The following is a 19,564-nucleotide window of genomic DNA, read 5'->3' as shown; positions in this document are numbered from 1 at the left end:
AGAAAGGGGCTCCTTTAGACACTTCACAGCTGCAGGATGCCCTTGGGGGACCTACTGGCTCCCGTTCCCTTTGCATCTGGCTCTGAGTGTCACCCAGCCCGGAGCATGGCTGGGCACGGCTTTCCTTCTCAGCCCAGGCTAATTGACATTTCGCGGGCGCGCGAGGGAGACGTCTTCTGTTACGCCTACCGCTCCTCTCCCTCCGCCTCCCGCCCCCCCGCCCCCTCCTCCCCACCTTGCTCTCCTCCGCACTCCCCGCCTCTCCCTCCTCTCCCCCGCCCCTCGCGGTCTCTCCCGTGTGGTGCGCATGCGTGCGCGTGTCCAGCCCTGATGACGCAGCCCTCTCCTGGTGCTTCTCCCCTCCAGGCCCAGCAGCACATCACCGCAGATCGCACGGGGAGCCACCGACGGCAGCAGGCCTACATCACCCCCACGATGGCCCAGGCGCCATACTCCTTCCCACACAACAGCCCCAGCCACGGCACCGTGCACCCGCACCTGGCCGCCGCCGCCCACCTCCCCGCCCAGCCCCACCTCTACACCTACACGGCGCCCGCCGCCCTGGGCTCCACTGGCACCGTGGCCCACCTGGTGGCCTCCCAAGGCTCGGCGCGTCACACCGTGCAGCACGCCGCCTACCCAGCCAGCATCGTCCACCAGGTCCCCGTGAGCATGGGACCCCGGGTCCTGCCTTCGCCCACCATCCACCCGAGTCAGTATCCAGCCCAGTTCGCCCACCAGACCTACATCAGCGCCTCTCCAGCCTCCACCGTCTACACTGGATACCCACTGAGCCCCGCCAAGGTCAACCAGTACCCTTACATATAAACACTGGAAGGGGAGGGGAGGGGAGGGAGGATGGCCAGAGGGTAGGAGGGAGAGGAGGAGGGACGAGGGGGGAGCTGGGCTTTTTATACTGAAGGTTCCGCACAGAAACAATGCAAACGGGGCAGGGGAGGGGAGCAGAGGGCAGGGACGGGACACAAATGAAACTTGAACTAGGAAGTAGGAGGACTGAGAGCGGAGAAGAGAACATTTTAAAAAGGAAGGGATTTAAGGAGGGGGGGATATCTATGCTTTTTATTTTAAAAAAGAAAAAGAAAAAAAAAGAAAACGTCAGTAACAAAAAACCACAGCTCACGAACCCATTCTGCACCAGACTGGAAAGGAGAAGAAGAGAGCCACGGAAGATTCCAGAAATTGGGGGGGGGGGGGGTGCCCAGTGTTTGAAGAACTTTATGAATTTTTCAAAGATTATTTTCATATGGCAGCAAGTGGCGTTTAAGAATTTGCTGTCAGGGACACCTGATACGAGTTTTAATCTATTGGATTAAAAATCCAATAGATTTTTAATGATTGAACGTAAGAATTAGGGATTTTTCCAGAACTCTAAAGGGTCAGCAACCGTCTAGAAAGGTCAGGCCATGGCCGGAGGAGGCTGGTATCTGGGGGCGGGTCCGGGGCTGGGGAAGCCCCGATCTGGCCCACTTGCTGGGAGCAATGGGGGCAGCCGGGCTGAAGGAGGACCCCTGGGAGAGGAGGGCACATTTTCTCTTTCTGAGCACTCTGGATAAATCCCTAAGCAATGATATTCCTCAAATGTCATTAATGTTTTTTTTCTTTTCTGAAGATTTCTTTTCTCTTTGAGTGCATCCCTCGTCACGTAGCTTAGGGCCCGCGGCGTCGCCGACACCCTGGTAGATGTCGCAGTCTGCACCTGTCTGTGCTACTTTGTGTTCACCCCCAACGATACCAAGAGACTATTCCTCAATGTAATTGCACAAGAAGAGCGATCTCACCTAGGCACGTGACCCGCGCCGTGGTCCAGGTGCACGCGCAGGTGCCCGCGGTGCCGCGCTCCTGTCCCCGGCACCGCCGCCGGCTCTCGCAGACTTGGTTTTACATCTTTCCCTCCTAGTGCCTTAGCGACCGGGGACGCGGTTGAGGGTTTACTTCCACGGTACTCCAAGAAGCCGGCTGAGGCGAGTCACATCATCTCAGCCCTTCTTCTGTGCTGTTGCAACATTTTACTCTGGTCTTTCCTCTTTTTTTTTTTTTTTTTTTTTTTTTATTGTTTAATTTCTATTTTATTTTAATACCTGTTGTCTTTCCTGGACTGTTTGCTAGCAGAGGGGTGTCAGGCAGCTGGCAGGGGCTAGGTGAGCCCATGGATCTGGAGAGAGATGTGCGAGATGGATGGTGGTGGGTGAATCTGACGATGGTGATGGCTTTGGATGACTTTTACTTTGGAGACAGAGCAAGAGAGACTCCCCACCCTGTACCCTCACCCAGTTCTGCCCCCAGGGTTGGGAGGGCAGGGGCTCTGCCATTCGTTGGGACCGCAGGTCCCATCTGTGTTTTAGGAATGTTGGCCTTGCCGGGCAGCCGCCTCCTTCCCGATGTAGAAGCATCAAAGGAGAGGAGCCGCCTTCAGCCTCCAGTCCTGGCACAGCCTTCCTGTTGCTGTCCGCGGGATGGAGAGGAGAGAGGAGGCCTGGTAGCGGGCCCAGCCCCGTGTTCTCAGACTCGCGCCCCCCCCCTCCGCCCCGCTTCACTCTCGCAGCCCTGCCCCCTCTCCTCTGGTTCCACCAGCTGTGTTTTGCTCTCACCGTTTTGCCGCGTCCTTCCCCCTGTAGACAGCCATCAGCCGTCGTTTGCTGCTGAATCGTTCCTCGAGTTACCCAGGCCTACCCAAGGAACGCCTTCGTTTTTGGTTTTTGAGGAGTCTGGTGGGCAGAGGCTGGAGGGACATTTATGAGGGTAACCATGTAGTCCTGTACTGCACTTTGGAAAACACTCCCATGGGCAGTTCAGTTTCCAAGGAAATTTGCCCTTTGCCCTCTTTGCACCTTTGATACATTCTGAAATTTTTCTCAGGCTTTGAACACTGGTGGGGGTGAGGGCAGAGGGGTCACTCTGTCCATAGCAAATTATTCTTAAAATACGTGAATGTTGGGAAACGCTATCTGGTCATCAGTGGGACTTGAAAGGGTGGTCCTAATTGTTTGATTCTTGATGCCGAGTCCTTAACTGACCCCAAAGCCAAGTTTCCAGGGTGCAGAGAGATGGCTCTCAGTTTCAGACAGAAGTCCGTCCTCACCCTCCCTCACTTTCTGTCCTCGTTCTGTGGTCTCCCTTTACGATCGATCTACTGTGAAAGGTGTTTTTATCGTGATATCTGACCTAATTCAGTAACGAAGCCAAGCCCTTACCTTAGCTCTTAGCTGTGAAATGTGAAATAACTCTGGAAATTTCCCCTCTCCAAGCATAAATTCTACTTACCCTACAAAGAAATCGGTCCCCAGGTTGGAACCAGCCTAGTCCCAGCCTTAGGCCGGAAGGAAGGAAGGACACCATGTCCCACTCGAGGCAGGGCAAGCTCGGGCAGAGCCCCAGGTACCCAGCGGGCCCGCCGGGGAGCCGTTGGCAACAGGACAAGATTCTGTCCTCGTGGTGCCACGATCAGTACGTCTTTATCCGGACATGGGGAAGTGCCGTCGTTCTGAGACAACAGAAACATGGCCCGTCCAGAGAGAGTGAGGGGAGGAAAGTCTTTGGAGGACATGTGAGCTCCCAGAGCCGCGCCAGCCTGGGGAACCATCTCTGTTCTGGACTCTTGGCATCCGGAGGGCAGCAGTGCCCCGTCCGATCTTCCCGCGCCCAGTTACAGAAGTCTTGGCTGCAAATGAGCCAGCATTTTTGCCTTATTGGGTAGTATCCTGGACCCCCTTGTACAGTTCACTTCCAGCCCTTTCTAGATCTGATCTTTTATAGGAAAAGACAATATAGCCTTCCATTTTAAAGAAAATTATTTTGTCTACTTAAGTTGGAAGTTGCTCTTTCACCTGACATTTTCTTTCCTTTTCTTCCAGATCAGGAGTGAAAGTTTCGTGCTGCTCATAAAGATATTATTGTTCTAGTTATTTTGGTTGTTACCATTGTAATTATTATCATAATCATCATTTTGATATTTTAGTTGGGGTTTTAAAATGCACATTTATTCCAAGTATCTTTGTGTTTTCTCTTTAATATTTAAATTTATTTTATTATATCTGTGAGTATCTGAGTAAACAGGAGGGACGTGCAGATGTCTAGTTTTGTCAGACCAAAAAACAAAAAAAAGGAAAGGAAAGATCCAGGAATTAGGCAAATGTCAAGAAAGATCCACCACGGAACAAAAGTTTGAAGAATCAAAGCCTTTATTTCTATACAGGTCAAATTGGGCTCTGGACAACATGGTCCATGGTCACCATCAATACTGTATTTTTCTAGATTCTCAGTGGCCTGAGAGGAGATCTGAGGAGGCATCTCATGGGCTGAACCCTTAGCCGTGGTCCTCTCCCATGTTCCCTGCGCTTCTGAAACCTGCTAAATAGATCCCGGGCATGCCTCGCGTCTGATACTGACCTGTCAAGCAAAAAAAAAAAAAAATATTCCCCTCTGCCCAGAGCTGACTCAGCCCCTTTCCCAAATGTCCCCCCTTTTCCCATCAACACACCAGGAGTATGGCTTACATCCTTCAGTGCAGAGATAACTGACCCCTCCTAGAAGCCACTGGAGGTAAACAAGCTGATGGAAGGTGCTAGGCAGGTGGTACCTTCCCCTGGGAAACGTCAGCCTCCCTTCCTCTCACTAACCACACTGCCCACTTCTTCAGTGCCCCCCAAACCCCGGTACATGTTCTCAGCACACAATTGTAGGGACAAACTGTGGAGCCCAAAAAAAGGTGGAGGGTTAATAGGAGACCAGAGGAACACTGACGAAAGTCCAGCAGCTCCTTGGACATTGCAGGCTGCTGCCCCCGTGAAATAGTTGGCCGACGGAGGGGCACAGTGGGGCCTCGAGCCAGGCCCACGGGGCTCCGACTGTGCCCCTTAGGGCATGGTGCTGTGTGCCATGGGCTTTTTAAATCAGCTTGAGGTGCCTACACGCTACCCACCAAACCCAGAAACTGCCAGGCCCCGGGTGGGTAAAGGAAGGTCTGGAATGGCTGGCTTCACTGAAGCTAATGAAGGGAGATGCCAGGCCATGCCCAGCCCAGAGCCGCTCAGCAAACATCAGCGCCCTCCCCGAGTCGCTATCTGCCTTCCTCTTCCAGCCGAGCACAGAGCTGTGGTTCCGAAGCCCCAGGAGAAGACCCCAGTGGGAGAGGCCAGCCCCTGCGTGGGCTTCCTTAGCATCTGCCCCAGCTCCCATCCTGCCCCCCAACTCTGAGTCGCCCTGGCAAATAGGATGAATAAAAGGCTGCCCGTCCCTAAGACCCAGCTCTCACGTAGAGGAATGCAGACCTAGTCCTTATTTAGATCACAAACAACTTAGAACATCATGTGCTCTGGAATTGACTCCATCTGTCTTTACTGAGGAAACGTGGTTAAGGCTAAAAGGGAAGGTTGAAAAGGACCGGGCAAGGTGAACCTCATAACTAGAGCCTTAGGAACCGCAGGTTGATTTGCTTCTGCTCGGGGGGGGTGTCGCAGACCCCTCTGGGTATTTGCCCCCGTATCTCTGCGCTTAGTGCCTCTTCCGTGATGTCTTGGCTGTTTCCAAGGAGAGGGGTGAGCAGGCCGATGGGTGCGAGAGTCTGAGGCTTGGTGCCAGTTAATACTGTGAAGTGGAACATGTGGTTGATGGAGTGCAGAGGGAAGAGAAGGGTTGGGGTCAACCAGCGGTTGTCTCCTGGACTGTATTTGCATTCCGGCCTTACTGGCGGTGGGTGGCTGGCGGGCTGTGGGAGCCAGCTGGCCTTGTCCTCTTCACCCTGGAAGACTCAACCCGCCCAAACACCAGATTGTGGGATGTAAGGAAGGGAAGGTGAGATCAGCCCAGCTGCTAACGGGCGGATTTCCCTTGACCAGACCTTTGGTGTTGCAAACACTCATTTTGGAACAAGCTTGCGGTGGAGGATTTGGGTTGTGTGAGTGCGTGTGAGTGAGTGGAGCAGACTTTCGTGGAAACTGGAGGAAGGAGATGAGGAGGTTTACGGAGCTATTGCTGATGGGCTGTGGTTGATGAAACGCGGTGCGCCGACGGGCTCGCCCCAGCTTTCCTCACGGGTTCTCTGGCGCTGGGGCGGGGTAGGATGTGGGGCTCTCGCTGGCCCGTTCAACAGCTGCTGGGACAGAAAACAGACAGAAGAGGAAAGCGAGGTGCCCCCAAGCAGCAGGGAGGGCGCGGCAGAGAGGCCGGGGCTCCTTCCGCAGGTCGCGGGCCTCACCGGGTGCCGCTCAACGCCAGCCCAAGCAATTCTGCCAGGAAATATGCCAGCCAGGGCCATGCATGCTTCCCTCCCTTTTCTTCTCTGTCTTTTCCTTCTGGTGTGTCTTACAGATTTCAGATGGGGAAGCCTCAGAGTTGAGCAGGCCCGAGCTGTCCTAACCAAATTGGAAAGGAAAGTGAAAGTCTTCCTTTCTTTAGCCAAAGAACCCTTCTCAAAGACACCCCAGATATGGACAGAGTGGCGTTCCTCTCCCGGCAATAATGACTTTGTCAGAGATGCGATCCCATTTGTCTCGCTCTTTCGTCTCTATCCTCACTTGGAATTTTTTTTTTTTTTTTTTTTGCTTTTATTTTAAAACTGTGCTCATCTTGTAAGAGGAGTGGAGGTTCATAACCCTAAATGCTGCTGCTGTTGGGAAACTGGAGGCACCGCACAGATCTGTGGGCTTAACTAACTTCACGTTACCTCGGGCATCAGCCAGAGCAGACCTTCTGCCAGGAGGTGCGGCCGCATCAGGGTCCGGTGCACGCTGGGGCCGGACTCGGGGTGTCAGTGCTTTGCTGCCTTAGGACGCTCACTTCTGATCTCCACAGACTGGACTCAGTGGAGGAGTGGAGACGGTGAAATGACATTTAAACGCAGTAGAAACCTTTTGGAGGCTTTCGGCGCCCTCGCTCACTAGAGCGACCCAACCTAGGAAAGGCCGCTCACATCCTTCCTGCAGCTTCCAGAAGCCCAGGAGAGCCAGCTTCAAGCCAGTTCTTCCCTTGAGACCCAGTGAGAATTTACAGAGAAGCGACCCTCCTGTGGGGTACACTTGCTCTGGGTACCTCTACCAGCAGGGAGCTTCCTGATGCCCCAGCTTGACTCCTGCAAGCCTTCGAGAGCCCCTAATCACAGGCCCTTGCATTAGAATGCTACGTTGACTATCTCTTCTTGGTAAAACTTGTCACATCCCTCCAGTGAATAAGAGCCGCCATTTGCTGAGTGCTTTCAGTACTCCAGGCTCGTGCCAAGCCCTGTGTGAGCTCGTGGCGCCCTCAGATCCACGCCATTTACAACACCCCCTCCCCCATTTACAGAGGAAGGAGTTGATGAGACAGCTGACCCTCTTAAGAAAGCAGCATGCGTTAAAGGAAAGAAAATACCATGGTGGCCCCAAATCCCCAAGTTTCTAGTGAAGTTTTTTGTTAATCAGACCTTTACTAAAATATGAATTGTTTCACTTCTTAAATTAGCATCAGTAAGTGGCCTCGTGTTTCTGATGAACCATCTAATGATGTTCCCATTGATTGTGTGCCAAACACTGTTCTGACAGTCGCTCACGTTTATCCCATGTCCTTCCGTCTTCATAACGACCCCATGAAATCTGCAGTACTAGTCCCTTTACAGATGAGGTAGCTGGCTTGGTGAGCTGGTAACCAGCCTAGGATCACACAGCTAGTAGGGGAGCCTAGCCTTGAACCTGGGCCTGCCCAGCTCCAGAACCGAGCTCGCAGACACCAGCCTTGGCTGTCTTCTAGGTGTGTGAGCGAAGAAAGGTCTCGAAGGAATGTTGCCCCGTGCCACCCCTGCCCCATGCGTGGAACTCAGCAGAAGGTCTGTGTGTAGAGAGAGTCCTGAATTGGATCCAAACAGCAGGGGCAGAATTAGTTTGACTTTTAGAGAAAATCTTAGGGGAGTTTCTTGATTCATAGTAGAGTTCATTTTCTATTCCTTTCCAGTGTACCAATTAGCTTTAGTAGTGCTGCTACAACAAACTCTTATAAGAGTGAAGAAAAAAAAAGTGTTCTTTTCTTTAAAAAAGAAAATAATTTTTTTTCTTGCTTATAGTTAATTCTAGAAAGGCAATACTAAAGGTATATATTTTTTTCAAAATGCTATTTTTTACTGCACTGATAAATATGACAACTCTGGTCTCTGTAATCGATCCACTCTTCAGCTCTGGGTAGAACCAGATGCGGGATTCACACCAAATTTGTAAATACCGTATGTGGGTCTGGTGTCCAGGAACTGTTTTCTTTGTGCTTAAAAAAAAAAAAAAAAAAAAAAAAAAAAAAAAAGAAGAAGAAGGAGAAAGACAAGATGACTTTCAGAAAGAGGAACAAAGTTTTCTTTCGAGATAGTCTTCTCAAAGAAATGGAAAGCAACAGTTGTGTAAACTGAGAAAAGCTAGCCAACTTTCAGGAGATAAGGAAGGAGAGTCTCTTGCCGAGGCATGAGATTAATAGTAACACAGAAGATTTTTACTTTGCTTGAAAGGTGGCGAGAATTTAGAAATGCTTTAGGACTAGATTTTTAATTTTTTAGAAAACTATCACCATTTGTTATGAAACATCTCCTCAGTTGTTTGGGGTGGGGTTTTCGTTTCTTTTTTTACTTTAAAAACTACTTTATTGACTGGCTCCAGGCATGTTTGCCTAAATTCTTAGGTAGTTTACACAAGTTCTAGAATCTTCTAGAACTTAAATTCCATTGGAAGCAAACCCAGCTGATCAGAATTTGAGATCCTGGTTGGTTTCACTCAATAGGTATTCTGGAATTCTGACAGAACACCTAAAGATTTTTTTTAAAGAAGGTTTTAGATACATTATCTTACACAAACTGTGACCTGATGGCAATAATTACCTCAAATGTGGGCATTCATCCTGGTTATAGCCTTTTTTGAAATCATGTAGCCAGCTTGATCTTGGGGTTTAAAAGACTATGAACTCTGTGTGGGCTGAAAATAACGATTAATGCACACCCTGGTCATTGTTGCTTAAGTGAACTCTGAAAATAGGTAATCTTTACAACAAAAATGGAACCAAGGAAGAGATTATTCCTTGTGTTTTGTAATCAAATGTGATTTTCAAATGCACATGTTAAGTATATATGTTTTTAGCTACTGTAAAATGCTGTTAGGCTTCTAAGATATCAAGAGAGTCACATTTTAAAACGCGTGAACTAAATAATTGACTGTGGATACTTAAGCATATTTCTGGCTACGTTTTATAGTTAAAGTGTTTTATAGTTTACATGTAAACTGGTACTTTTTAAAGAAAATTTCTGTTTATAACTGACATCTTCAAACCCCAGCAATTTCGCCTCTTTAGTTGGAGGCCACGTTCCCCCAAGGCACCCCAAGGCAGGTGTGTTCTACCCGTACTGTTGTGTAGCCTTCCATATTACTGGTTTCCATGGGAACGTGAGAGAATGTGAAAGGATTTCCAGGTCGAGCAGGGAAGGGGTGAGTCCACAGCCTGGGCCAGATGCGAAGATCTCGTGCCACGTTGTATCCACACTGGTCGTCAAGGCCTTCTCTTTGACATCTTGGAAGAGGCAGAGAGAACAGATACCTGGTTTGTTGATTCTGTCTTGATTTGAATGTTTAATTTATTCATCGGTCCACTGACTTCCAGTCACCGGGCAGTAGAAGACACTGGGATTCAGGTGGCCCCGAAGGTACAGCTGCTATTTCTGGGCCCCCAGCAATATTCTGATTGGCGTTTTGCAGGGGAGAGTCATACACCCCTGTGCCCATATTTATTGGTTGGGTTTTCCATCTATCTGCTGTCATTTATTCCTTTTCTCCTTTAAAACAAAATAAGTGTAAAAGGTTGTGTTTCCTTTTCACTCTTTGTCAAACTTCGTTTTAAAGCCTAGGTCATTAGGAGGTGGGATCTAGATTTTTTGCTAGAGATTGTAAGTGCTGCTGAGTGGGGGAGGAGGGGACTGGGGACCGAGGGGCAATGGGGGTGGGGGGAGGAGCAGTGAGATACGTCCGAGTAGAGGTCATAATTGAGAGGGCCCATCACCATGATGCAGGAGCCAGTTTCCCTAAGAGTTTTGGTTCATTTCTTCTTTTCTCTTGTGCCACAACCTTGGTGCAGAGGACCTGCTGTGATCTGAAGGGCATTCCTTTAGCAGATAACACCTTGAAAACTGCAGAACACCTGGGACCAGGGAACGAACTGGTGGTTGTTTTTAATGCATTTGCTTTTTCGCTGTGAACTCTGTTGACAGTATGCTCTCTTATCACAGTTTTTGGTTGGAAATGTCATTGTAAAATATTTTTCATCTTGCCCCTCCTAATTATCCTCTGCTTTCCTCTGTTTGGTTTTTTCCCTTTGATTTGATTAACCAAATGAATTTTATGTCATGGTCTTTGGGGCTTAATCATATTTTTTAAAAATAAAGGTATAGAAATTGGCTTTTTTTTTTTTAAGTAAATACGCTGTATCTGAAAAAGGACTCTGCCCTCGCTCTCTGGTTGCCTTTCAGCCAGCCTCCACACGAACCTCCTGGCACTCCCTCCCCTCTTCTTGTGTTGGGTCACTGCCCCCGTGGCCACCTTGGCCTCTGCCCTGCTGTCACCACAGCCCCGTGCCCAGGCACCCAGGACTCCCAGGAAGCTCTCAAGAGCCAGGAAGAAGGACCCACTTAGACTTGTGAGTGGTGGTCTTGCCTCCCTGTTAGATACTCGCCTGCTTGGTTGAAGGGGCAATGGATTTACTATTATTGTTGTTATTGTTATTATTATTATTATTATTATTTTAATAGTTTGGCTCAGGAAGAACTTGGGAGATGGAAAGTGACTTGACCACGCCCATCCTTCGTAGCTTTCTGTGACTTATGGATGGAACCTAAAGTGTCCCCACCTCACCCCACCCTCCTCCCTTCCTGCAGATATTCCTGTTCGCCGTCACCGCGGCGCATGGTTTCTCCCCCACCGTCTCACTCCCCCTGTCACCTTTCACCCTTTCACTGTTGTGTTACTGCTCATTTAAAGCTTTCTTCTGTGGCTTTCCCAGGGCACAATCATTTCTGGCCCCCAAAGCATCTCCTCATCCTCTTTCTGTGCGTTTTTTTTTAACCAAATGAAGTAGACCAGGAAGTCATACTTTGGGGCAGCAGAGTTTCCAGTCTAGTAGAATCACTGTATAGTTGTAGATGCTGATATATATGCTTGTGTATATATATATCAAACCAAATTTCTGATAGGAAAAGTATAGCTTTACGGATGAAGGGGGGAGAGGAGCTTTTAGAAGTCGGAGTCAGCGTTGGGTGGTGGATGGGGGGAGCCCAGGGCGGCCCAGGCTGCACCTTCGCACGTGGCCTGAGGCCGGGCGCCGGGCCCCGGCCACCACCCTGCCACAGTGGAGGCAGGTGGCCCCAAAGGGGAGCCGCTGCTCTCTCTGGGTCCCTAGCGACAAGGGCACAGGTGAGTGAGGGGGCAGCACATCAGGATGACTGGAATTTTCCGTCCTGTTTTGCTTTGACCACATGTATTGAGCTGCAGCCTCTGATATCATATCACGTCTCCAAAAATGGTGTCCATTAGGATGGGAAGAGAACGGATCTGTAGAAATGTTTACCTTTCAACTGCCCACAAATTCAGGACACCCTGGATAGAAAGCCGCACTCCCCAGAACGAGAGCAGGGAAGAGGAGGCCCGGTGAGGCTCGGTCACCGGTCCCAGGAACGCCGTTCCTCCCCAGGGCCATCTCGCCCAGATCTTTCTCTACCAGGTCATCTCAGCTCAATTACCCTATGGAAGCCCTGGCCTGTTGTGTTCCTTCACTGTACGGTTTCTGTAATAAAAAGTGTTAATCCATGTTAATCTTTGTGAAAATTATTGCGTGCAACAGTATTTTCTCGTGTACCTCTTTTTCCTATGTGAATTGTCCCTCTTCTCTTTTTTTATTTATAAATGTCTACTTTTTTAAAAAGACAAACCAATGTGTTGTAGGCCTATATGTAACCTATCCCTTAGTCTCATATTATAGGTATAAGAATGGATATTTTACTTGGCTTTAGAATGTTTTACAAGAAAAATAATTCTTAACTGATCAAGTCCTTGCTACTAAAATGCTTGTGTTTTTCATCATGACGTCGTGTGCTTCTAAATTAATGATCATTTTCGTTGTAGAAAAATGGAGTGAATTTATATTAGTCTTGGAAACTAATAATAGCATTGTAAATTTATGAGATGATTTTAACAGAAAAAAATTATAGAAGAATATAGTTATTTTAATTGTAATATTACTAACTGTAGGGTGAGAAAGGGGGGTCCCGTTGTGGTGAACTATGTTATAGCTTGTTACTTACAGTTTCTTTTTGATCATTTTTTCGGTCTCTGAGGTGAAACGAGTTATTAATTAAAATTTGTAAACTCACATATGCATATTGTATATGTGTAGAAATGTAATCACACTGTGTCTTGGAATTACATTAAACTGTTTGGAATCACTGTTCACCCAGCCTGGCATGCTTGTTTATTCTAGAACCAGACCAGTTCTGAGGCTACAGAGGTTATCGTTACCAGCCACATCTTTTGTAAGTTATTTAGCCCTCCGGAAAGTATTCAGTACCTCTGAACATGTTCACAACCCACCACTGCATTTAAAATTTGCCACTATGTGTGGCGGTAGAGGGCGGGCTTTGAGGTCGTTTCACTACCTGCTCCCGGGCAGCTGGGCGGAGGGCGGGGAGCATGCTCACTGCCACTAACTCTCCCGAGCCGTTCCAACCCCCACGGCTCCCCAGCTCCATCTGTGAGGCCTAAGGCGTTGCTGTCACCTGCCATCCGAAGAGCTTCCCAAGTTCATCCCGGATCTGGGTGCGGAGCCGCCATCCTCTCACGGGCCTTGCCCTCTCAGGAGACTTCAGTGCCAGGCAGCCTCTAGCTCGCCGGCCTCACCACCAGGTCCTCCCCGGAACGGCCCACCGGAGCTCCACCACGGTGAGTCACCATCCCCTCTGACGGCCTTCTCACCCTTCCAACGGTTTTTGTGGTTTTTTTTTTTTTTCGGTACGCGGGCCTCTCACTGTTGCGGCCTCTCCCGTTGCGGAGCACAGGCTCCGGACGCGCAGGTTCAGCGGCCATGGCTCACGGGCCCAGCCGCTCCGCGGCATGTGGGATCCTCCCGGACCGGGGCACGAACCCGCGTCCCCTGCATCGGCAGATGGGCTCTCAACCACTGCACCACCAGGGAAGCCCCAGCAGTCATTTTTTTAAACATTATTGTTATTGTGGTAAAGTCAGTACATAACATAAAATTTACCATTTTACCCACTTTAAAGTGTACTGTTAGAGGGACTTCGTGGCAGTCCAGTGGTTAAGACTCCAAGCTCCCAATGCAGGGGACACGGGTTCCATCCCTGGTCAGGGAACTAAGATCCCGCATGCCACGGGGCGCGGACAAATAAATAAATCAATCAATTGTACTTCAATAAAAAATAAAAATTTTTAAAATTTTTTAAATAAAGTGTACCGTTAGTGGCATTAATTAAATTCACAGTGTTGTGCAAACATCACCACGAGCTCTTTCTAGAAATGTCATCATCCCAAACAGACTCTCTGTGCCCATTAAGCCATAACTCCCCATTTCCCCTTCTGTTTGGCAGCCACCCTTCTACTTTCTGTCTCTGAATTTCCCTTCTCTAGCTATATCATTTAAGTGGAATCGTACAATATTTGCCCTTTTATGTATGGCTTATTTTACTCAACAGTGTTTTCAAGGTTCACCTATTTATCTTATAGCGTATATCAGGATTTTATTCCTTTTTAAGTCTGACAGCATTCCATCGTATGTATACACATTTGTTTATCCGTTCGTCTGTTGATGGGTAAGTGAGTGGTCTCCACCTTTTGGCTTCTGTGAATCATGCTGCTTGAACACTGGTGTGTAAAGCATCTGTGCCCCAGCTTTCAATTCTTTAAGACGTAACACCTGCAAGTGGAATTGCTGCATTGTATGGTAATTCTTAACTTTTTGAGGAACTGCCACACTTTCCCACAGCGGCTGCACCATTTTAACACTCCCAGCAACTCCAATATCCTCACCCAGCCCTCTTATCCTGGCTTCCATGGCCAGTGTTCTCGGGCCTGAGGACTGCCAGGCTCCTGGGCCTGCCTTTTCTGTGCCCCCTGGTTTCACAAGGTCCCCAACCAGCCTAAACTCCACCCATCTTCTCAGCCATACCCTCAGCTCCCTGCTACCCACTTCAACCATCTACAGCTCTGCTTCTCCACCCAGACTCCCAGAACTGCGGGAACCTCGGGCCAGCGTCTGTGCTCATCCGCTCCATCTGTGGCTACTTGGAAACCCACCACTCTCTCCACCCCCAACCCTTACCCTCCAGAGTAACCCAGAGAAATCCAGGCCACCGCAGGGCTCCCTCAACCCCTCCCCTTCCCACAAACCTGTACCTCACACCTCTTTCTCCCTTCAGCCTCAGAGGAGTAAGGCCCTGCGCCCACCCCATCCCTTCCTGTATCCAGAGCTCTTTCTGTCAAGCATCCGCCCCCTACCTGGGATCCTCCTGCTTTTCTCACACCTGTGCCCTTCAAGAACCAGCCTGAGTCATTTTTCTGGGAGGCTCATCCTCAGGCTCCTGATGAGGTGGGTGTCCCTTGCCCAGGTTCCCAACCCCTTGTGCATAATTCTCATTATGCCATACTGTCAACCTTTCTTTCCTGATTTTCCTTCCCCATGGAACCACAGAATCCTTGCAGGTAAGGATTTGTCTTTCATCTCTATTTCTAGGGCATCTGTTACCCTGCCGGGCAGAGTAGGAAGTCAAGAAATATTTGGATAAATAAACTACTCAGCCCGTGTTATTGTCCAATCAACCCACCTTCCCACCCTCCAAATTCCGTGTCTCCCAGAATTCAGGTAATACTAATAAACCCTAAATGCAGCCAAGGTTAAATGCAACTCAACCAAAATTCAAGTTCCATAAAAATCCATGCAAAAGATTTTGACAGAATTCGGAATGCTTCCAACATACTTTTTTTTTTTTTTAAGTTAGAAATGCACTGCCAGGGATCCCAGTCCATGGAAATGGAGGGAGAAGCAGACCCTATATTCCAAGTGAGATAAGAGCGTGTCAACAGGGGAATGCAGTGCAGCTGTGTCTAAGGATCTAACCACCAGCGTCTCCAGCAAGTTATATGAATCTAAAGTGAAAAGACAAACGTATTGCGCTCAATATGTTCCTCCAAGCACATTCAATACTGGGGAAATTTAAAAAACAGATTCTTTCCTTGAACTGATAATGAACAGGAAGCAGAGTTCTAGACGCCCATAACAAGTGCTATTTCCCAGCAGAGCCAAGGAGCCCCTGGAGGAGGGCCAAGCCACAGATAGATGGTGCTCTCAGCCGGCAGCCAGCTCGGGACTCTGCCCACTGGGGCTTTGGCTTTGGGGGTAGGTGCTCCCACGTCATGAAGCTCCCCTTGCTTTGGGGGCACGTTGTTGTGTAGTGGATGTCGTGCCCAAGAGACGGTTCCAAACAGCCAGGTGTACTACATTTTTTTGTGAGAGTCTGACTTACATGTTTTCTAACTCTTCCCTCGAATAGCTAAGCTTAAGCGAATATCAATAAGTATAAAAGCAGAGAATACACTAAGAGCAAAGGGTAAATGTAACACTGGTGGGGTGGGTGTCCTCATGACCTCTTCACTGAGCGCAGTCCCTCCCTTCTGCCAGTACTCAGCTTTAACGAAGGAGCCTCGGACCCTCCCCCCTCCCACCTGGCACGCTTTAGGTCCAACTTGGTCCATGCAAACGGCCTCCAGTAGATCTTCCTTAGAAGATCTATGTTCCTTACACTGCCTGGCACTGCTTGAGGGTGGGAAAAAAACCCACTGTTCAGCAACAACCCTAGTCCTCACTCTATAGGGAAGAAACAGCCAGGAGCGAGACAGTCCTCCAGTTCTGTGAGACTGAAACGGTGCGTGATGAGTCAAATCCACTCCACCTGTCTTCACTAATCACGATCGCTTTAACGCTTGCGTGTCCTCCAAGCCGCATGTAGCCCGAACAGCAAGAGCTTTGCCCGAGTTGTTTTCCAGGAACTTGGAGCTGCAGCTGCCTCTAGTTCAGCTTAGCCAGTTAAAACTGGATAGGACCGGCGATCCTCCAGCTGGGCACCTGCAGAGACCCGTAGGTTAGTTACGCCTGCGCCTGCGCAGAACCATGATTCCCGCACCTTTTTCCCATAACCTTTCTCCGTGCGCCCACGCTTCACACCACCCTGCTTCTTTATTCGTCATCCCGTGAATACGCCAAGCCCCTCGCCTTTGGGGAGGCAGGTTTGAGATCTGAGATTTTTCTCCCATATTCTCTGCTCGGCTGCCTTGCGAAGAACCCTCTTTGCTGTGAACTTCGGCGTCTCAGCGTTTTGGCTGGCTGTGCGACAGCAGGACAAGGCTGGTTTGGTAAGGAGGCCATCTAATGCCCATTCTTTTTTTTGTTTTTAGAGCAGCTTGGGTACACTTTATTTTTTATTTTTGTGGCTGCGTTGGTCTTCGTTGCTGCGCGTGGGCTTTCTCTAGTTGTGGCGAGCGGGGGGGCGGGGGGGCTACTCTTTGTTGCGGTGCGTGGGCTTCTCCCTGCGGTGGCTTCTCGTTGTGGAGCACGGCCTCTAGGCGTCCGGGCCTCAGTAGTTGTGGCGTGTGGGCTCAGTAGTCGTGGCACGTGGGCTTAGTAGTTGTGTCTCGCAGGCTCTAGAGCACAGGCTCTGTAGTTGTGGTGCACGGGCTTAGTTGCGCCACAGCGCATGAGATCTTCCCAGACCAGGGATCAAACCGGTGTCCCCTGCATTGGCAGGCAGATTCTTGTCCACTGCGCCACCAGGGAAGTCCTAATTCCCATTCTTAAGTGCTTTCTTTACACGCGCTGATCTATAGATGTGGTCTCTTCTACTGAGACACTTTGCATTTGACAGCACTTGTAAAACAACACTGGAGGGCAGATACCCTGTCAATAAACCACTTGATATCTGCTTCTATGTCCCTTTGTGTTCTGTTTCGATGTCTTCTTATGGCTTATTGCCATGGCTCTCAGACTCTTTATCTGCTGAAGAGTAGGCCCGTGGACCAGGCTGCTTATAAGTGAACAAATTACCCATTAATAAAAGCCAGAACGAGAAGGAAAAAGTGGATGCTTGGAGGAAACCCTTCTAAGGGGGAAAAGATTGCCACAGGTCTTAAGATTGCACAGGCCAGTGAGTCAGTAGGAGAGAAAGCATTATCCATAGCAGAGCGATTCAGAGCATGACTCTGGAGTCAGCCATACTGGGGTTCAGTTCGAGGCTCTGTTGTTTATGACTGGGAGATCACTTAACCTCTCAAGCCTCAGTTTTCTTATCTGTAAAATGGGGATAATGCCACATGTGGCAAGGACTGGGTGGATATTCCCCATAGCCATTTCCTGTTCTTGCTGAGTACAGGGCTAGATTATATTTCCTAGCTTTCTTTGCAGTTAAATATAACCAGACCTGACCCCTAAAACAAAACTCACATACTTTGATCCACACTCTCTCCCCTAAATTTCTGCCCACATGTGGAAGAGCTGATGAAGGACTCTGATGAAGAAGCCTAGATCACTGATGATTTAATGGCCTCCTAATAAAACCACTTTGGACAAAACCACAAAAAGTAAGAAAGAAATCTTTTTATTATATTTAAGCCACTGAAATTCTAGGATTTTTTATACAGCAATTAACATTAGTTCCTGAAAGTGAGGTACGGCTGTAGCAAACAGCTAAAATAAAATACATGGTGGGCTTCCCTGGTGGCGCAGTGGTTGAGAGTCCGCCTGCCAATACAGGGGACGCGGGTTCGTGCCCTGGTCCGGGAAGATCCCACATGCTGTGGAGTGGCTAGGCCTGTGATCCATGGCCGCTGAGCCTGTGCGTCCAGAGCCTGTGCTCCGCAACGGGAGAGGCCACAACAGTGAGAGGCCCGCGTACCAAAAAAAAAAAAAAAAAAATACATGGCACTGGCTTAGCAGCTGGACAGAGAAATAAGGAAATTGATTTCAGGCGCTGGAATCATGGTGGCCCATGTTATGCTTCAATAAAAACATTGGATACACATGCAACTAAAAACCCTGTTCAGTCTACCAAAAAATCTAGAACTAACAAGCCAATCTGTAAGATTACAGGATAAAAGATCAGTGTACAAAAATTGATTCCATTTCTTTTAATAGAATTTTTAAAGGTTGCATTCTGGGGCTTCCCTGGTGGCACAGTGGTTAAGAATCCGCCTGCCAATGCAGGGGACACGGGTTCGAGCCCTCGTCCGGGAAGATCCCACATGCTGCGGAGCAACTAAGCCCATGTACCACAACTACTGAGCCTGCGCTCTAGAGCCCACGAATCACAACTACTGAGCCCATGTGCCACAATTACTGAAGCCTGCGCACCTAGAGCCCGTGCTCTGCAACAAGAGAAGCCACCTTAATGAGAGGCCTGTGCAGCGCAACGAAGAGTAGCCCCCGCTCGCTGCAACTAAAAAAAAGAAAGCCTGCGTGCAGCAACGAAGACCCAACACAGCCAAAAATAAATTTATTTATGTGTATATATATATATATATATATATATATATAAAGGTTACATTCCATTTACAGTCATTACAAAATATTGGCTATCTTCCCCGTGTCGTAACATACATCCTTGTAGCCTATCTTACACCCAGTAGTTTGTACCTCCCACTCCCCTACCCCTAGGGTGCCCCTCCCCCTCCTCTCCCCACTGGTAGCCATTACCAGTGTTTGTTCTCTATATCTGTGAGTCTGCTTCTTTTTTGTTATATTCACTAGTTTGTTGTATTTAGATTCCACGTATAAGTGATATCACACAGTATTTATTTCTCTGTTTGACTTATTTCACTTAGCATAATGTGCTCCAAATCCATCCAAGTTGCTGCAAATGACAAAATTTCGTTCTTTTTTGTGGCCATGTAATATTCCATTGCATATATATACCACATCTTCTTTACCCATTCATCTGTTGATGGACATTTAGGTTGCTTCCATGTCTTGGCTATTGTAAATAGTGCTGCTATGAACGTTAGGGTGCATTTATCTTTTCGAATTAGTGTTCTTGTTTTTGTTGGATATATACCCAGCAGTGGGATTGCTGGATCATATAGTAGCTCTATTTTTAGTTTAAGGAACCTCCATGCTGTCTTCCAAAGCAGCTGCACCAGTTTACATTCTCACCAACAGTGTATGAAGGTTCCCTTTTCACCACATAACTCGCCAACATTTGTTATTTGTGTTCTTTTTGAGGATAGCCATTCTGATCGGTGTGAGGTGATATCCCGTTGTGGTTTTGATTTGCATTTCCCTGATGATTAGTGATGTTAAGCACCTTTTCCTATGCCTGCTGACCATCTGCATTTACTCTTTGGAGAAATGTCTATTCAGTTATTCTGCCCTTTTTTTTAATCAGGTTGTTTGGTTTTTTTGATGTTGCTGTTTTGTATGAGCTGTTCATATATGTTGAATATTTATGAGCTATTATATATGTTGGATATTAATTTCTTATTGGTCATATCATTTGCATATTTTC

General features: G+C 48.5%; 1 protein-coding gene across 2 annotated transcripts in view; it reads left to right on the top strand.

The window, feature by feature from the left end:
* Positions 1-12,452, top strand: part of HIPK2 (homeodomain interacting protein kinase 2) — a 197,239-nt gene extending 184,787 nt beyond the window's left edge. For both annotated transcript variants that reach the window (XM_029233511.1, XM_029233510.1), the window contains exon 15: positions 367-12,452. In XM_029233511.1, the coding sequence (XP_029089344.1) occupies positions 367-828 (462 nt within the window). In that variant the 3' untranslated portion in view covers positions 829-12,452. The remainder of the gene's footprint in view (positions 1-366) is intronic.
* The last annotated feature ends 7,112 nt before the right edge of the window (positions 12,453-19,564 follow it).

The sequence above is a fragment of the Monodon monoceros genome, unplaced genomic scaffold (assembly GCF_005190385.1).
Source record: "Monodon monoceros isolate NGI ecotype Baffin Bay Population unplaced genomic scaffold, NGI_Narwhal_1 Super_Scaffold_2, whole genome shotgun sequence".
NCBI lineage: Eukaryota > Metazoa > Chordata > Mammalia > Artiodactyla > Monodontidae > Monodon > Monodon monoceros.
Note: the sequence above shows the minus strand (reverse complement) of the source record. Positions and strands in the feature narration are given on the sequence as shown.